At 36.7% G+C, this 16,121-nt stretch overlaps 1 protein-coding gene across 1 annotated transcript in view; it reads right to left on the bottom strand.

The window, feature by feature from the left end:
* The window catches only part of LOC139741852 (uncharacterized), a 47,074-nt gene that overhangs the window by 7,666 nt on the left and 23,287 nt on the right, over positions 1-16,121 (bottom strand). Inside the window, exons 4-10 of the mRNA XM_071652429.1 lie at positions 15,882-15,992; positions 8,886-9,089; positions 7,169-7,287; positions 6,119-6,249; positions 3,624-3,683; positions 3,102-3,183; positions 139-195 (exon numbers count right to left, since the gene is read on the bottom strand). Of these exons, the coding sequence (XP_071508530.1) occupies positions 139-195; positions 3,102-3,183; positions 3,624-3,683; positions 6,119-6,249; positions 7,169-7,287; positions 8,886-9,089; positions 15,882-15,992 (764 nt within the window). The remainder of the gene's footprint in view (positions 1-138; positions 196-3,101; positions 3,184-3,623; positions 3,684-6,118; positions 6,250-7,168; positions 7,288-8,885; positions 9,090-15,881; positions 15,993-16,121) is intronic.

Below are 16,121 nucleotides of genomic sequence, written 5' to 3'. Positions count from 1 at the left end.
GAAACAAAAAGGCAAAAACTATGACTTCCTTTAATTCTAAGGAGGTCATCTTTCAGGCATGATGTGCAAAAGTAGGCTGTTATATTGAATAATGAAAGCAATCCATTAACATTAGCCCACATTTATGGAGTAACTTACCTTCCTCTTGAGCTGAGTGACCACTCTTTGTACTTCCCATAAATGGTCTTCAGTGCTCTGTAATCAATCACAACAACATGCGGAAAAATTTACAAAGTTTCAGCAAGAATCAAATATGCATGCCACTCTTTTTGGCCCGAAAACTGCAGAACAATTCTTGACAACTTGGAACAAGCATGGCAAATTTTTACTAAGTGTACATTACAAGAAAACAATCTGCAATCATTGTGCTACACATGGGTCAAATAATTACCATGGTTTCTGTCAACAACACCTATGATTCTTACCTTGTCTTCAGTCTTTCTCATCATGATTGTGACAGAAACACTTACAATTTACAGAGAATGCACAGTCAGTTGAAATAAATCATCTACGCTGAACAGACATATTCACTCCTTTCAGAATCATCAGCAGATAATTTCTGAACCTAGCATGACTCATAGTCTGCACGTGTTAGAAACATGACTGCAGCTAATTTCTCCTGGCATTACATGTATGTCTCAATGTCAACAAAAATCTTCAGCTAGATACTTGTCTCTCATGTTGTCAGCATAGAATCACACATAATCCTGTGTTCAGAATTCACCATTAAAGGCTGCCCAAGGATATGGGAAATCACTTCAAGGCAGAGCAAACTTTCCCTCATTCATTTTCCCAGTATGAAGTTACAGATCAAGAGAATAAATCCAATGTAAGGCTTCCATTTATTATTCCACATTAGGACAAAACTTAGACATTAATATCACTGAAATATTCCTTCTTCTTTTCTTTTTTTTTCAAGAGTGAGACCCAAAGTATGCAATATTAATGTTAGCTGCTTTATTGGGATAAATTTTACTGGCAAAACCTCTAGTTCTTAAATGTTTTATCCTCCTCCTCCTCCTCCTCCTCCTCCTCCTCCTCATCATCATCATCATCATCATCATATAGGAATCTACATACCTATTGTACAACTGAATATTCACATTTTTTTTTTTGGGGGGGGGGGATATATATTTCAAATGAGATATTCCTTAAAAATTATGCTAGCGCTTTACGAACCTGATTGATTCTTGCAACAACTTTACAAGTTGTGAACATTATCTCTCCAAACTTAGAAAACCATTCAAAGTGGCATGGGAAGACACATCTGTGCGTGAAATTTTAAACCTTACATGATGTTATCTTTCTGTTTCCATATTTTAGTCAATTTAATACACTTCTTTCCTCTGCACAAATATTTGATATCAATATCACAAGACAACAGGAAGGAAACAATGTTGACTCATTTTCTAACTTGGCATTGAAAGATGTTTCTCTTTATGTTGACTGTATAAAGTCCACACTTGAAACATCATATTCTGGATAAGCTTACTGCATTTCATTGCAGTTCCGTCATATAAGGGTGTAGCACCTGGCTCACAAAAGAATGCTTAAGCTGCCAAGGATAAGAAACAACCCAGTATCAACAGAATTGGGTTTATGGATAATACAAGTTGTAAAACAAGTGAATCTAGCTGTTTTCAAAGAGCCACCCAAATATGAATAAAACCTCTACAAAAACTTGATGGATATATAATCAAAGCATAAACTTTGATTCAAGCTTATACCATGTGCATCTGGATTCAGGTCCAGTAGTTGTTAAAAATCTGTGTGACAACTGTAAGTCTTTCAGAGGAGTCATGATAAAATCCAGCTGACAAGAATGATGGGGGGGGGGGGGGGAATGAGGCAGACAAAAGGTAGGAACATAGAGCTGTTTGTAACCCTCATATCTTTGAAAACAAGGAAAAGTAGAAATTACGCGGTGCGTAACATATGTCCCCGCCGGAAGTAGCATTTTGTAACAAAATGTGCAATATAGGTAAAAAATCAAGGTCAAAGGTCAAAGAAGTCAAAGGTCAAAATTCTGTGTAGAAGTTTTGAAGCCCTCACCTAGTGCCATCACATAAAGCAAATGGAATCGAAATCGGGTTAGAAATGGCGAAGGAGTAGCATTTTGTAGCAAAATGTACAATATAGGTCAAAAATCAAGGTCAAAGGTCAAAGAAGACAAAGGTCAAAATTCTGTGTAGAAGTTTTGAAGCCCTCACCTAGTGCTATCACATAAAGCAAACGGAATCGAAATCGGGTTAGAAATGGCGCAGGAGTAGCATTCTGTAGCAAAATGCACAATATAGGTCAAAAATCAAGGTCAAAGGTCAAAGAAGTCAAAGGTCAAAATTCTGTGTAGAAGTTTTGAAACCCTCAACTAGTGCCATCATATAAAGCAAACGGAATCGAAATCGGGTTAAAAATGGCGAAGGAGTAGCATTTCGTAGCAAAATGTACAATATAGGTCAAAAATCAAGGTCAAAGGTCAAAGAAGTCAAAGGTCAAAATTCTGTGTAGAAGTTTTGAAGCCCTCACCTAGTGCCATCACATAAAGCAAACGGAATCGAAATCGGGTTAGAAATGGCGAAGGAGTAGCATTTTGTAGCAAAATGTACAATATAGGTCAAAAAATCAAGGTCAAAGGTCAAAGAAGTCAAAGGTCAAAATTCTGTGTAGAAGTTTTGAAGCCCTCACCTAGTGCCATCACATAAAGCAAACGGAATCGAAATCGGGTTAGAAATGGCGAAGGAGTAGCATTTTGTAGCAAAATGTACAATATAGGTCAAAGGTCAAGGTCAAAGGTCACGACTGAAATTCTGTGTAGAAGTTTCAAAGCTCCCATGTAGTGCTATCATATAAAGCAAACAGAATCAAAATTGGCTCATAAATGACAGAGAAGTAGCAAATTGAAGATTTTGATCACACACGGACGCACACACGGACACACGGACACACGGACGGACGGACGGACACACGGACGGACGGACACACGGACACACACACGTACGGAGCCCGTTTCATAGTCCCCTGCTCGAACTCGTTCGGCGGGGACAATTAAAAGCCGTCAAGTGTAATGCCTAAAATTAGACACCTGCAACACATGTCTTTACCTTGTGAGCTACGCCGTGGTTCAAGTCTTCGTGCATCTTGGCAAGAATGGTTTCATGTCGCAGCAATTCATCTTCAATTTCTCTGCAATGACAGCAAAATAACAGATCACGAGTACTTAAACATTTCAAGTTGTCCGAATATAAAGTATTGTAGACGAGTTGATTCATGGCATGATTCTGCATTCCTCAGATTTTCATGTTCTCAAAGGGTATTTGTACTTAATTGTACAGGCATGAACATATCACAATTTTTATACTGAATACTTATTCTATATAGCATAGGTAATGCCTGGATATAGTGGATTCATGTACTTGTGGAAATACTCTAGCATGCTGTTGATTTTGCAAATATCAGTTAAGTCGGCTTATAAATCTGTGAAAACAACTCCATCTTGAAATATACAACATATACTATTCTATGCATATCTGGCTGTGTGTAAGAAAAAGTGTATCTCACACTTATGCAGGGACTGGTGAATCTGTCGGCCAAGGAACACATGCACACATTGCTATGATACTCACGCAGTAGTTTCTGGCATCTCAAACACACTGCCTGGAATCCACTCAAGTGGCTTGGGGCACCTGATACAGTATAAACCAATGATATATTGTCATGTCGCATATAGCCAACAAAAGGAAAAAGCTATTTCAGTTCTTTTCTCTAAAAACACAATACCCGAAAAGTATACTAACAGTATGATTACAAAAATAAAGGTACATCATTCTAACATTTCTGCAGAGTTGTGAATTCAATCATCTGTTTATCTGCAATTCACTCCAAACTCCATGGTGGTAGAGTGATATTCATAAATTAAATTTCTTGGAACTGGAAATAGTCAAGCATCATAATTTTGCTTTCAACAAAATAAAAATCTTACGATTTGTGAATGACCATTGTTTCATATTAGATCCATCTGGGTCTCTCATTGTAATAATTACAAACTGTATGACTGAGTGCTGCACAAGCACACAAACTGCCTGGTGAAATTATACCATAGTTAAAATATTGGTGTATTAATGTAACAGATAATGAACAATTCACAAATTTCTTATTAAAAATGCAAAAATTATGACTTCCAAACAATATTGCATGATGAACTTAAATGGTGTCAATATATTTGTTGACGATTCAACTATCAAAGGCAAATAGGCTTATGACAAAGGAATCTACTATGAAAGGCCCCACTTGACCTTTTTTTTTGATGACCGATTCACATTCAGATGATCACAATCTATTGATGACAGTCTACATGCCAAATATTGTTCAGTCTGTTCCTTTGCTTTCACACACATTTATGTTTGTGTGTGTGTGTGTGTGTGTGTGTGTGTGTGCTTGGAGTATATTTTCCCTGACTGAGTGAACATAACCTTAATAAAGTCATTATTCTGCTAAACAGCTGTACACAGAAGCCCATCATGAAGTAATTTTTAAAAAACTTTCTGCAAATATTTAAATTTACCATAAAGCATGGACAATTACTGGGCCATACATTTCCAGCAATAATTCGAGCACAAATACACACTATATGGCCTGAAACCAAAGCCAATGAACACATGCTTTACAGATCAACAATGCAGCACATTTGCATACTATCTATAAATTTGATCTGAGGTGACATTATATCACACACTTACTCACTGAACATAAACTGCTCCTCTGAAACCAAGTCTATAAATAGACTATTTGAATGACTCCTAATAAATGATGTATCAGTGGGTGATTCACTCCTTGCCAAGAATATTCAGATTATCCATTTTTTTGCTAAGACAAAGGTTTGACTTTCAGCCAAAATGATAACCTTTGTTACAAATTGCTATCAACTTTTTTTTGAAAATTGGGAAGACATGAGAGAAAGAGAGAGAGAGACAGAGGGAGGGAGATATATATATATAGCAGGGCACACAGACAAAAGAGATAGACAGACAGCTGGACAGACTGACAGAGAGAAAGAAAGGAGGAATATGGAGGGAAACAGAGAGTGAGAGATGGAGAGAGAAACTAATCATCTCATCAATCATGTGAAGCATTAAGTGTGTCTGAGACATTAACAACTGAATTATATTGTATACTGTATACGCCATATATTTAGCGAGTCTACATTTTTGCAAATAGGGACTTCCTGACCATTTTGCGAGTGGTTAAATTCGCGATTGTGGAGTACTATACTGAACGGAGAAATGTATACATGTGCGTCACAATCATATCAGGATCATAGTCATTATTTTTGCGTGTCTTTAATTTCATGAATAGCACCTGATTCGCGAAATTCACGAAAATAAAACCTCGCGAAATATTCAGCGTATACAGTAAATGTCTCAAGCAGGCAGCTTATAAAAGAGATATATGTACCAACATGGAAAGTTAATCTTTGTTCAACTTCAAAAACTGCTACACTACCAATAATGACATAGAAACAAAATAAAGACATATTTTACTGCACTGCACAAGCTCTTATAGTTTTAATATGCTTGATCTTACAAACTAGGCATATTTGAATAAAAAGATGCTTCTACTCAGAAAGACAGAAAAAAGGAGCAGGATACAAAGGAGAGGGCACAAAGGTCTTTAACTGCCTTTGAAGGGTGCCTTAAATCCACCCCTCTCTAAATATAGAAATAAAATCAATTGAAATATTGTTAAAAATCATAGGGGAAATTGTTACTCTGGTAGTTTAGAGAGGTCATCTAGTCATCAAATGGGGTGTATTTAAGAAGACCTTTCATGGACACCAAGGGTGGCACATAATTGTTGACAACAAAGCCTATGTGTAGGCAGCAGGGACAAATATCTCATCTTACCCCTTCTCTAAAAGAATTTTGGTGCAGTTCAGACATTGGGATAAGCATTGCAAATTTATAGATGTATTTCAAATATAATGCGCAAAAGATACACAAGACTGGACCTTGTGGATTAATCCATCAAAACTGCAGGAAGGAGGCAAGCTAAGAAATGCCACCATTTCCTGCCTTGCAGCTAGTTGCACACTCTAGTTGGCAAACCAACCACACTCTCTCACCTCTTTAGGACGACATCCCCAAAGAGGTTCCTCCACTCCGTGAAGAGGAGGTTCATGGTACGATGGCTGACCCGTAGGGTGGGACACATGACTATGGACAGGTTCTGGATGGTCATTTTTGTCTCCTCCTTCTGTCAAGTGGCAGTGGACATGTACAATAGATGACATCAAAGTAAAGAATGATTTGAAAAATCTGCATTCTATCCAAGCCACAAATATTTTAAAATAAATAGCAGAAGTTTCAATACTTCCTACATGTCCACTGAAATAGGAATAGCACGCATATCATTGCACAGTGCACCTTAACTTTGGCCTGAAACTTGAATTTGAGATTGAAACAAATACATATGAATAAGCTTATCACTAGTCCAACATTTTCCACACACAAAAAAATGCATTTCAAACAATATTGATTCAACACAATTACAAACCTTCAAATGAAAGTCCCTCACCATGTTTTACACATGCTCTGTGTATGAGGCATAGCAGCCAATTTCTCTGCACTGCTATCATTACTGTAATTATTCACATGTATCAAAATGGCTGAAGAGAACCAATTATATGTGATTTAATGTGCAGATACTATTGCTCTGAATTACCGTCAGAAAACATACAGAAACATGTGATGTTTGTTTATTGTTTGAACAAATCTAAACTGTTTTAATAAGCAATTCAAAAGATGAAGAAATGGCAAGAAGAGGAGTTCAGGAATCATTCCAGAGACACTGCAAACATAAGAGGTCTATGTCACAACTTCTGTAAAATCAGTCTAGGGATAATTGTGAATTGTTAAGTTTCCCCTCATGCAAATGTGTGAAAACAATTGGATTTTGTTCCTTTTTTAACAGGAAGTGATGTCTATGCTCATAACTCATAAAATTAAAACATGTATAGTTCAAGCAATCAAATACATGTGAAATATCATATCCTAAAAGTTACATCTTTAAGATATTATACGAGTGAAATAAGGACTGCACATTATTACCAACAAAATTATAATGCCAGGCCATGCAGCTCCTACTTTCCTAAATAAATCTTTGTGTCATTTACCTTTTCCAAAACATGAGCAAGATGCACCATTAACCAGGATATGAGTGTGAAATTGCAGGTTGGTAGCTGAGCTAGTATCTTCTTGAACGTCTCTGTCCTGGCTTCAGATTTTGGGAGCCCTTCATTGTAAGAGAAATAGAACCAGAATGGAAGAAAAGTAGAGAGAGTGTATTTAAAGGGTACCATCAGGTAAGAACTTTACTTCTGCTATATGACAGACAGATACATGGCTCATAAGCATATATCACAAACTGTTTTCATCTCACAATTCCTACTGACTCCACAAAAGGACAAAACATTTTTCAAGACTGTGAAGAACTACTAAATTGCATGAAACAGGAGTGCCCTGTTTTGCTATGTTTTTTTTTTTGTTTTTTTGTTACTTTGCTAAATTGATGTGATGACATTAGCAGCAGGATGTATCTGTGGCTGATTGAATGGGGATGATTAATTTTTCTTAATAAGCTGAATAAGAAGTGAACCTAAGTGTTGAGACTATCACTTTCCAAGAACAAAAAAATTAAGCCCAAACACAGGTAAGCATAAATGTGACATCTTACTATTGTGTAAGGTCGCTAAGAAAATGACACAACTATCATGAGGGCACCCTAACACCAGGAAAACTGATGTTCTTTGCTGAAGGAATCAGATTTCACTGCTGGCAAAAAGGAGATCTGACATGTTCTGACAGGTTTGTGAGAATGAAAGGACAAAAACTCATACATTTGGGAACATTTTGATCACAGTACAAATTTGAGGACTTGAGAGGCAAACATTAATGTTATAGAAAGATGTAAATACAGCAATATCAGGAATCAATCTAGAAATAGAAGAATAAAACTGTGATGACCTCTAGACATGAAATCTGACATCGTTGATATTGAAAAATTGGAACGGTTTAATGTTACATGTATTAATTCACAAACAAACTATGAGTGGTTACACACAAGAGAAAAGTCATTATTGGAATCAGCGGTTAGAGTGATGGCTGCAATTTGTGATTAGAATGACTGGACTGTAACCAAAGCACTTTTGTGCCATGTCAATTAAAATGGTCAGTTTAGCACACGAATCAGCCTGCAGTACAAACTATTTACAGTGTACACACTTGTAGCATGCAGTTTGTCGGCGGAAGTGGTTGGAAGATTATGTAAGCTCCCCCTCAAAAATCATGTTTTAGAGGACCGAATCATGGTATCAGTGATATTTCTCCTAGAATTCACCTCTGGGGTAGATTTTGAATTCGTCACTGTAATATGAATCACAATTCTGGTTTGTTTACATGCATCCTACAAAACTATAATTTGAGTGATCATAATTCAAATAACATATTTTTTCTCATGTGTAGCCCCTCAAAGACAAGTTACCCACTACCCACAACCACCGTATGCTTGCTTGTTGTCAGAGGTCTGAAAAGCATACTTTTGTGACCTGTCATCAGAGCTTTCTCGAAAGAGCTGTGGCACATTCAAATCTCACTCTGACTAAATTGTGAGAATCACAAGGCCAAGAAGTGCCACTCACTGTCAATTTCATCCCATATATTCCAGGCTTATTTTTGCTCTAATGCTTATCATAATATCCTTGGGTTCCAATGTATGATGGACACCAATTTTAACCTTGAATTTCAAGAGAGAAGCTTGTTGCCAGTCATCACTTTCTAATTAGCCTTTACTGAACTAGATTTTGTAGCATGTTGGTATCAATCAAGGCTCACCTGATACATGCTCAAATGCTGGAGTAAGTGTGTTGGTAAGAACAGTCTCTGGTAGCTCTCGGAGGTACAATTTGAGGAGACTGGTGATGGTAGTAGGGTCCACTTCTTGCAAGTTCACTTTCTCATCAGCGTCATATAGGGCTTTAAGTGCTTCCACTTTGGATTTGACCCCAGACAGACGATAGATGCCTGCTGTTGACATACCTATAAGAGCAATGGCAGACAGTGAAAAGGTAACATATACTTTCCTTTAAAAAAAACAATGCTTCCATTATCTTTTCCCTTGTGTTTGAATGGGTTTCGTGATAATTTGTCTGTTACACATCACATATCATACTTTTTTTTTTTTAGAATTTTGCTGCAGAGACTTGACACGTTATTACATGAATAGGAATGTTGACATGTTGCCATAAATATTAAACTTCAAATCACTTGTAGAGTGTGCTTGCCTCAGAATATGATAAGTCCAATAATACAGCTAGGACATTATGTTATACCCAAAGGAAGCTTGGCCTTCATTCATTTGGCAATTCAAGTCTATTATGAGGATATCATGAAACTTTGGAACTATAAATACTTATGATGTTGCTCCTCACTTCTTGTCATGGTTCAGACAGGGCAATGACAGAACCAGGGCACTGCCATTGTTCTTAAATCACAAGCGATGCTCATGTCACTTACAGAGAGCATTCCACCATCAGTTTACTTGTATATTCCCTGCTCTTCTGTGAAGTGGTTAATGCATGAAACATTCTCTCTGAAATATCTGTATCATATCAAGCAGGCTACTAATTGTTCATCAGTTCTACCTTCCAAAATAAAAGATATTATTAAAGGAAATTTCTAGCATAATGGTTGAAAAAGCCCAATTGAAACTGTAACAGGATATCAAGCAGAAGTAAAATGATCTTTGATTCTGCCCTTTGAGAGATCACCAATATACATCTCTTATAATGTAAATACACATAATGCTCACAATGCAAATTGTCTATGATTTTCTTCCTGTTTGTTATCCTCCCTACCAAAATTACATTATCGACAGACATTCCTGGCGAAGTAATGGCTGGAAATGCCATGGGGGAGTAAGGTGACCTATGAACGTTACTTTTCACCTCTACTGTATGAAACTAAATTGTCTGCCTATTTCTACCCCTTTCAACAATACTCAAAGTAAAATTCCTAGCTGAAGGCTGATAAATAAGATTTTAGGTCTGTCCACACAAACATCGAAATCAAGTTTCAAGAATTGACTTTAGCAATGTGAAGCATTAATTCCTGTGCGTGGAAAAAAGAATCACTATCGTGATTCACAGAGTGATGCAAAAATCAGTCCGTCTTATTATTATTATTATTTTATTAAACTGATAATTTGTGTGAACTGCATGTGACAAACTCAAGTTTGTTAACCCTATGATGTAACTTGCAACACTAGGTCTGCACACAAGGGCACATAGAGTCATGCTTTGGCCATTGTTTAGGCATGCCCATTTAGGATACTACAGAGCTATAAAGCTTGACTAATGTCTGCACGCCACGTGTGAGAATGGTATCAAATAATATGGATTTTTGCGAGCCAATGTGATCCCAAAATCAACAACTGTCTTGAGTGAAAGGGCCTTTTGTAAGTCAATGTTCAGGGATATTTGACCTTGAGCTATTGTGCAGAAATCTAATCAAATTTATGCCTGCCTTTTAAGTTCAATTCAGTGTTTCAGTTTGTGATCATCTTATACAAACATACTGGCACTAAATTATAACTCATGAGTATAAACTCACTTTCAAAAGCAGTGTCAACTAGTTTCTCTAAAGGACATTATCATGTCCATTGACAGAACTATCATATCAGCTGGCAAAATATGAAGGAAATGTGGGAGCTGTGTCTTATTTTGGCATATCTCCATCTACAGCCATGCTCTAAAGAAGCCCTAGTCACACCTAATAATGGCATGGTGGGCGGGGGGGGGGGGAGGGAGAAATGGGATTAGGGATAACAAATTGGGACTTCCTCCCCCCTCTCTAGTCAAGATGTCAAAGTTCCAGCTCATAAGACAGCTGTTGATGGGGCAGCTGCTAGACAAGATTGTCTGTTTTTGCTCCTGGTTGACAGCCATCAAATGAAGGAGTGCATGTATCTGTCTCACACCTTGAATGAAACTTCCCTGCTCTAAATTCTTGAGCATACCATGAAAACTTGCTTTGAATGTGACAATATATAACTGTTATAACAATTTCAAGTTACCAAATAATTGAACCTGTTTATGAATGATTCCTTATATAATTTCACATTTCATGAACAGATTTTGATAACAATATCAATTTCAGTGGCAATGGACATGTTCGGATGTACTTCATTCATGCTATCTATTTACTGTTATCTGACAAATGGTGTCATGGCTTTTGTAGAGGATAAAATCCTTATAATCTCATCATTTCAGAATCAGTGACACCAATCATAAAACATGAATTCAAATACCTCTTACATTTAAGATGCCATATGGAAGACATTGCAGTCTAATAAGGGTGTACGGAAAGATTTTACAGTGCATTTTCTTTTAACAAACTCATTGAACCTATCACTACACGCACTTGATTATGTAAAAGAATAGATGGAATTTTGCTGCAGTGTTTTAAAAAAGATACTACATAATATGACATGATATGTAAAAAAAAAAAAGTAAAATAATATGCTGTAATGTAATCCCACTAGTCAGCGTGTATTCCTTTATTTTACTTAATCATCTTTTTTTCAGGTGCTGCAATTTGAACTAAACAATATGCACATTATATACGATAAATTTTTTCAAATGCCTCCTTTAACATTGTGCTTTCAGTCAATGTTTTTTTTTTTTTTTCTTTTATGCCCAATTTAGTTTCCTAAACCTCCACTGAGGTTTTGGATTACATATCTTTGCATGAAATGCACAAACCCACTGTGATAAACTTTTCACAAAGATACAACTCCTGCAGATTTCTGTAATATCTCTCCCTACTTTGTTTCCTCCTCGTAGAATAAGTACCGGTACTAATATCTCATGGCACCCACAACAATATCTGAAGCAACTAACAAACTAAAGTTGTACAATATGTGAAAGTCTTATCCACTGCCACTCATTACATTTCCATGAAACTCTCCATTTGTGACTTCCACTTCCTAATTCACTTTTGTAACTACAACCCCACTTATAATGATGATGCTGTAGCTCTTCTTTTAGAAAAAATTGGCTGGCCCTTTCCAATATCAATGGAATCTCCATATAAATTCTGACTGAGGGTAGAGAATTTCTTGGGTGGCAACATAACTTTAAGAGGAATACAGGGGTTTATGGCACACATAGACTATTTGCTGCCTCAAAAAAAAAAAATGACAAGAACGCATACACATGGTAAACACATAAACACAAATACATGTGTATGAAGTGGTCATGAACTAACCCTGAAATGAATAACAATAAGACATATTTATGGCAGATAGATTGACTGATTTCAAAGTACTACACCTGGGCGTAGGACCAAAAGGGGATTGCTTTGGCAGTTAACATTTTGAAATCAAGTAACATCCTGCAATGTCTACAGCAAACAAAGATCTAATGAAATGTATTTTTAACAAAAGCTATGATTCATCCCTTATATAACAATGGAAATGAAACCTGATTGGCTGGTATATTTTTAACTGAAAGATGACCTCAGGTACAAGCATGTCTTTCTTTCTTTTTTTTTTACTTTGCAGATCTTCCATCGAATCTGAGAGGGAAACTGCGGCGGGGTGGGTGCTTGGCACTGCCATCTGTGCATTGACGTCAGTTAGTGTGGCAGGGTGTCAGTGATATACTTCCAAAGCAGGGTTGTCATGTGCAACATACATCAAGCATCAAGATGTCAACTGATATCCTTCCCAAAGTTTGTTTAACCCAGGTTTCCTCTGCCACAGTGGTGACAGTGCCTGAAATAAGTTTTCCTTATCTTTGGTCAACTTCCATAAAAAAAAATTAATTAAAGACAACAAACAAAAGTTGCGACCCTGCATCACAAAACCAACAAAAAGTCGCCAGACATGGATTTTTAGTTAAGGGAAGATTCTGAAAGAGCAGACTCTAAGCTTTAAAATGATGTATAACTCAATTCAAATGGACTCTTCCTAATCTATCTAAATATTGGAAAGAAAGCACACACTCTGGGAAAGTGTGAACTGAGAAAAGAGGCTCTGAAGTACAAGTTCTACTCAGGCACTTAATCTTTACCAAGCCATGCTAGCTGTGCGATACAAACAACAGGATGTAAACCACCGGAGGAACAACAATGAAGGGAAATCAGATTAAGTTGAAATTAGCATGCTCTATCAACACATTCTTTCCATGTTTAATACCAACTTTCAAAACAGTAGCATTATCCTTTCAAAAGTTATTAGAGTTGAAAGTGAAGAGTGTGCACAAGAATTTCAAAAAATGAAAAGGGGCTTCTATTTAGACATGCCTCATCACACTACTCTACAAAAAAGGTTGCAAAAAAACTGCTGAAAGCACACTTTCCCATTCATATTATGATCCCAAACTTAGAAATAATGTAGAAGAAGGATAGCTCTATCAGAAAATGTGGAAAACTCAAAATTGACTAGGTTGACCCGTTTCACCTTTTATTGAGTCCTCACGTAAAATCAAGTGGTGCAACTTTTTGTTGGTTTTGTGATGCAAGGTCACAGTTTAAAATTAGATTGTTATATGGTAGCAGAAAGGAGACTTTAAAGCCACTTCATTTGTGCTATTGCCATTTCTTAACTGTCACCTTTGAATTACAAAGTTTAAACTATGTTTAGTAGCAAAAACCTACCAGTTGAGCTCTGCTCAATGATGGTCATGCATATATATATACATGTACATTTTGCACTGACAGCTGTTGGGTGAATCTAGTAACTTTAGTGGTTAAAGGGATGGTATAGTATTGGTGGAGATGAGAACTGGGCTTTCTACTTTTTGTGAGATAACAAGAAAACACATATAAAATAGTATAGAGCATACCATTTAAAGAGGAATTCAAAGTTTATTTGACCAAAATCGGGTTTGGAATGACTGAACCATCCAAAAACAAAGTAAAACAAAGCGATCATAATAAAGTGTGGGTCCCACACTTTATCAGAATCGATCTTTTTTGGATATCTCAGCCATTTCATTAACCAATTTTCATCAAATAAACATTGAATTCCTCATAGAATCACATGCTCTTTCATATTTCATAAGAGGTTTCTCATTATCTCACCAAAAAATGTTAGAAACCTAAATTAGGTCTCAACCAAAAAACTGTACGATCCCTTTAAAGTGACCATAAACTGAATCATTCATGGGTGGTGCATGTAGCAGTTCAGATTTCTGTGCACTCACAAGTAATTATCACATCTGCAAATCTCAAAAGGTCCTGAAACTCAAGCACTTTGTTTGTTCAAATATTTCAATACACAAGTATCTAAAAAAAAAAAAAAAATGTAGAAAAGAAATATAGCAATATGGTGTTTTTTGTTCTTGTTCTGTAAAGTCTCAATATCACATGTATTCCACACTACCCAAATTTTCATCTTTACAGTAATGTACAATACCATATAACAATTGGGTAGTGAGTATAATGAGGCATCTCAATGTGGGCTTACTCTCACTTTGCACATTATCCATTGTATTGTAACAATGAGCTTTATGCTGGACCGGTGGCAGAATGTATTGTTCATGCACCCCACATGCTTGCACTTTTTAAAACACCTTCTAAACTACTACTCTATAGAAAACCACAATCACAAAGTATTCTCCACTTACGATTTTTACACCCATTAAAAAGTCCCATTTAGAAGAGATAAGTGTGTAAAAATATATCTTTATATCAATTATGTCAACTGCACTAAATTTTCATTTCTGTTATCCAATCAAAGCCATCTGGTTTTACTTCAGTCCTGGCAAAATAATGAAGGGGACTGCCTGTCCCACACTCCAGCTCAGGGTCTGTTAAAGCTAACTATATACTTGTCTTCTCTCAAACACTCTACATACATGTATTTTGCAAATCTATGCAAGATCAAGAAAAAAAGAATATGATTATGTGAACATGCATCATAAAAACCAACAAAAGGTCGCCTACACTGATTTTGTGTGAGGACTCAAAATAGGTGGTGAAACAAGTCAACCTAGTCAATCTTGAGTGTTTCATATTTTCCGAAAGAGCAATTCTTCCTCTACATTATTTTGGGATCATACAGTCCCCTTTTCATTTCTTCAAATCCCTTTACACTCTTCACTTTCAACTCTAATGACTTCTGAAAGATCGATGCTACTGCTTTGAGTTAGTATTAGTCATGGATAGATAGTGTTAATATGGCATAATCAATGTCAGCTAAATCTGATAATCCTGTCACTGTTTTCGCTATGAAGTTTTACATCCTGTTTTTTTACCCCATTCACTGAACAGAGCAAGGCTTGGCAAGATTAAGTGCTTACTTCACAGCCTTTTTATATCAGTCCACATTTTTCCAGAGTGTGTGCTGTCTTTCCAATATTTAGATAATTTAGGTGAGTCAGTTAAATTGAATTATACATCATTTTAAAGCTTAAAGTCTGCTCTTTCAAAATCTACCTTTAACTAGAAATCCATGTCTGGTGACTTTTTGTTGGTTTTGCGATGCAGGGTCACATATATGTATCGTATCTAAATATCAGAGACCTCTCAAAAAGAAACCATATTTGTTCTGAAGGTTGTGTGGAGTCTTAGAGGGGAATTCAACTTTACCAACCTCACCTTCCTGGGTATTGTAAAACAAAAGTAATCCTTTATTTTTTATTATTCTCCCCCCCCCCCCTCCCCCCCCCCCCCCCCCCCCCCCCCCCCCCCCAGTTTGTCAAGTAGCAATGTGTTTGAGCCTGGATAGATCTTCAGGATTTTCAAGTATGATGAGCAAGGACAAAAAAAAAAAAACACAAAACACAACAACAACAACAACAACAACAACAAGTCTGAACTGATTACCATACTCCTCCACACAGTCGATGCATTCCCGCACCACCCTTGGCAGCTCAATGTTGTCATACAGTTTGCTCCTGGTGACTGCATCTTCAAAGGGTGCGCCAAAGACGGGCTCTGAAATGATCAGTGACAACACACACACAAAATTCCTTTTATGTTTCTTTTAAGCCCATGTGCCTCAAGAACTTGTTTGTTGAAGCAAAGATTCATCATATCTGTGCTTATTTCACACTATTTGTCAGC

The sequence above is a fragment of the Diadema antillarum genome, unplaced genomic scaffold (genome assembly GCF_040938485.1).
Source record: "Diadema antillarum isolate AM-2024a unplaced genomic scaffold, OU_Dant_1.0 seq00000957_RagTag, whole genome shotgun sequence".
Classification (NCBI taxonomy): domain Eukaryota; kingdom Metazoa; phylum Echinodermata; class Echinoidea; order Diadematoida; family Diadematidae; genus Diadema; species Diadema antillarum.
The sequence above is the reverse complement of the archived record's forward strand: the minus strand, read 5'-3'. Positions and strand labels throughout refer to the sequence as shown.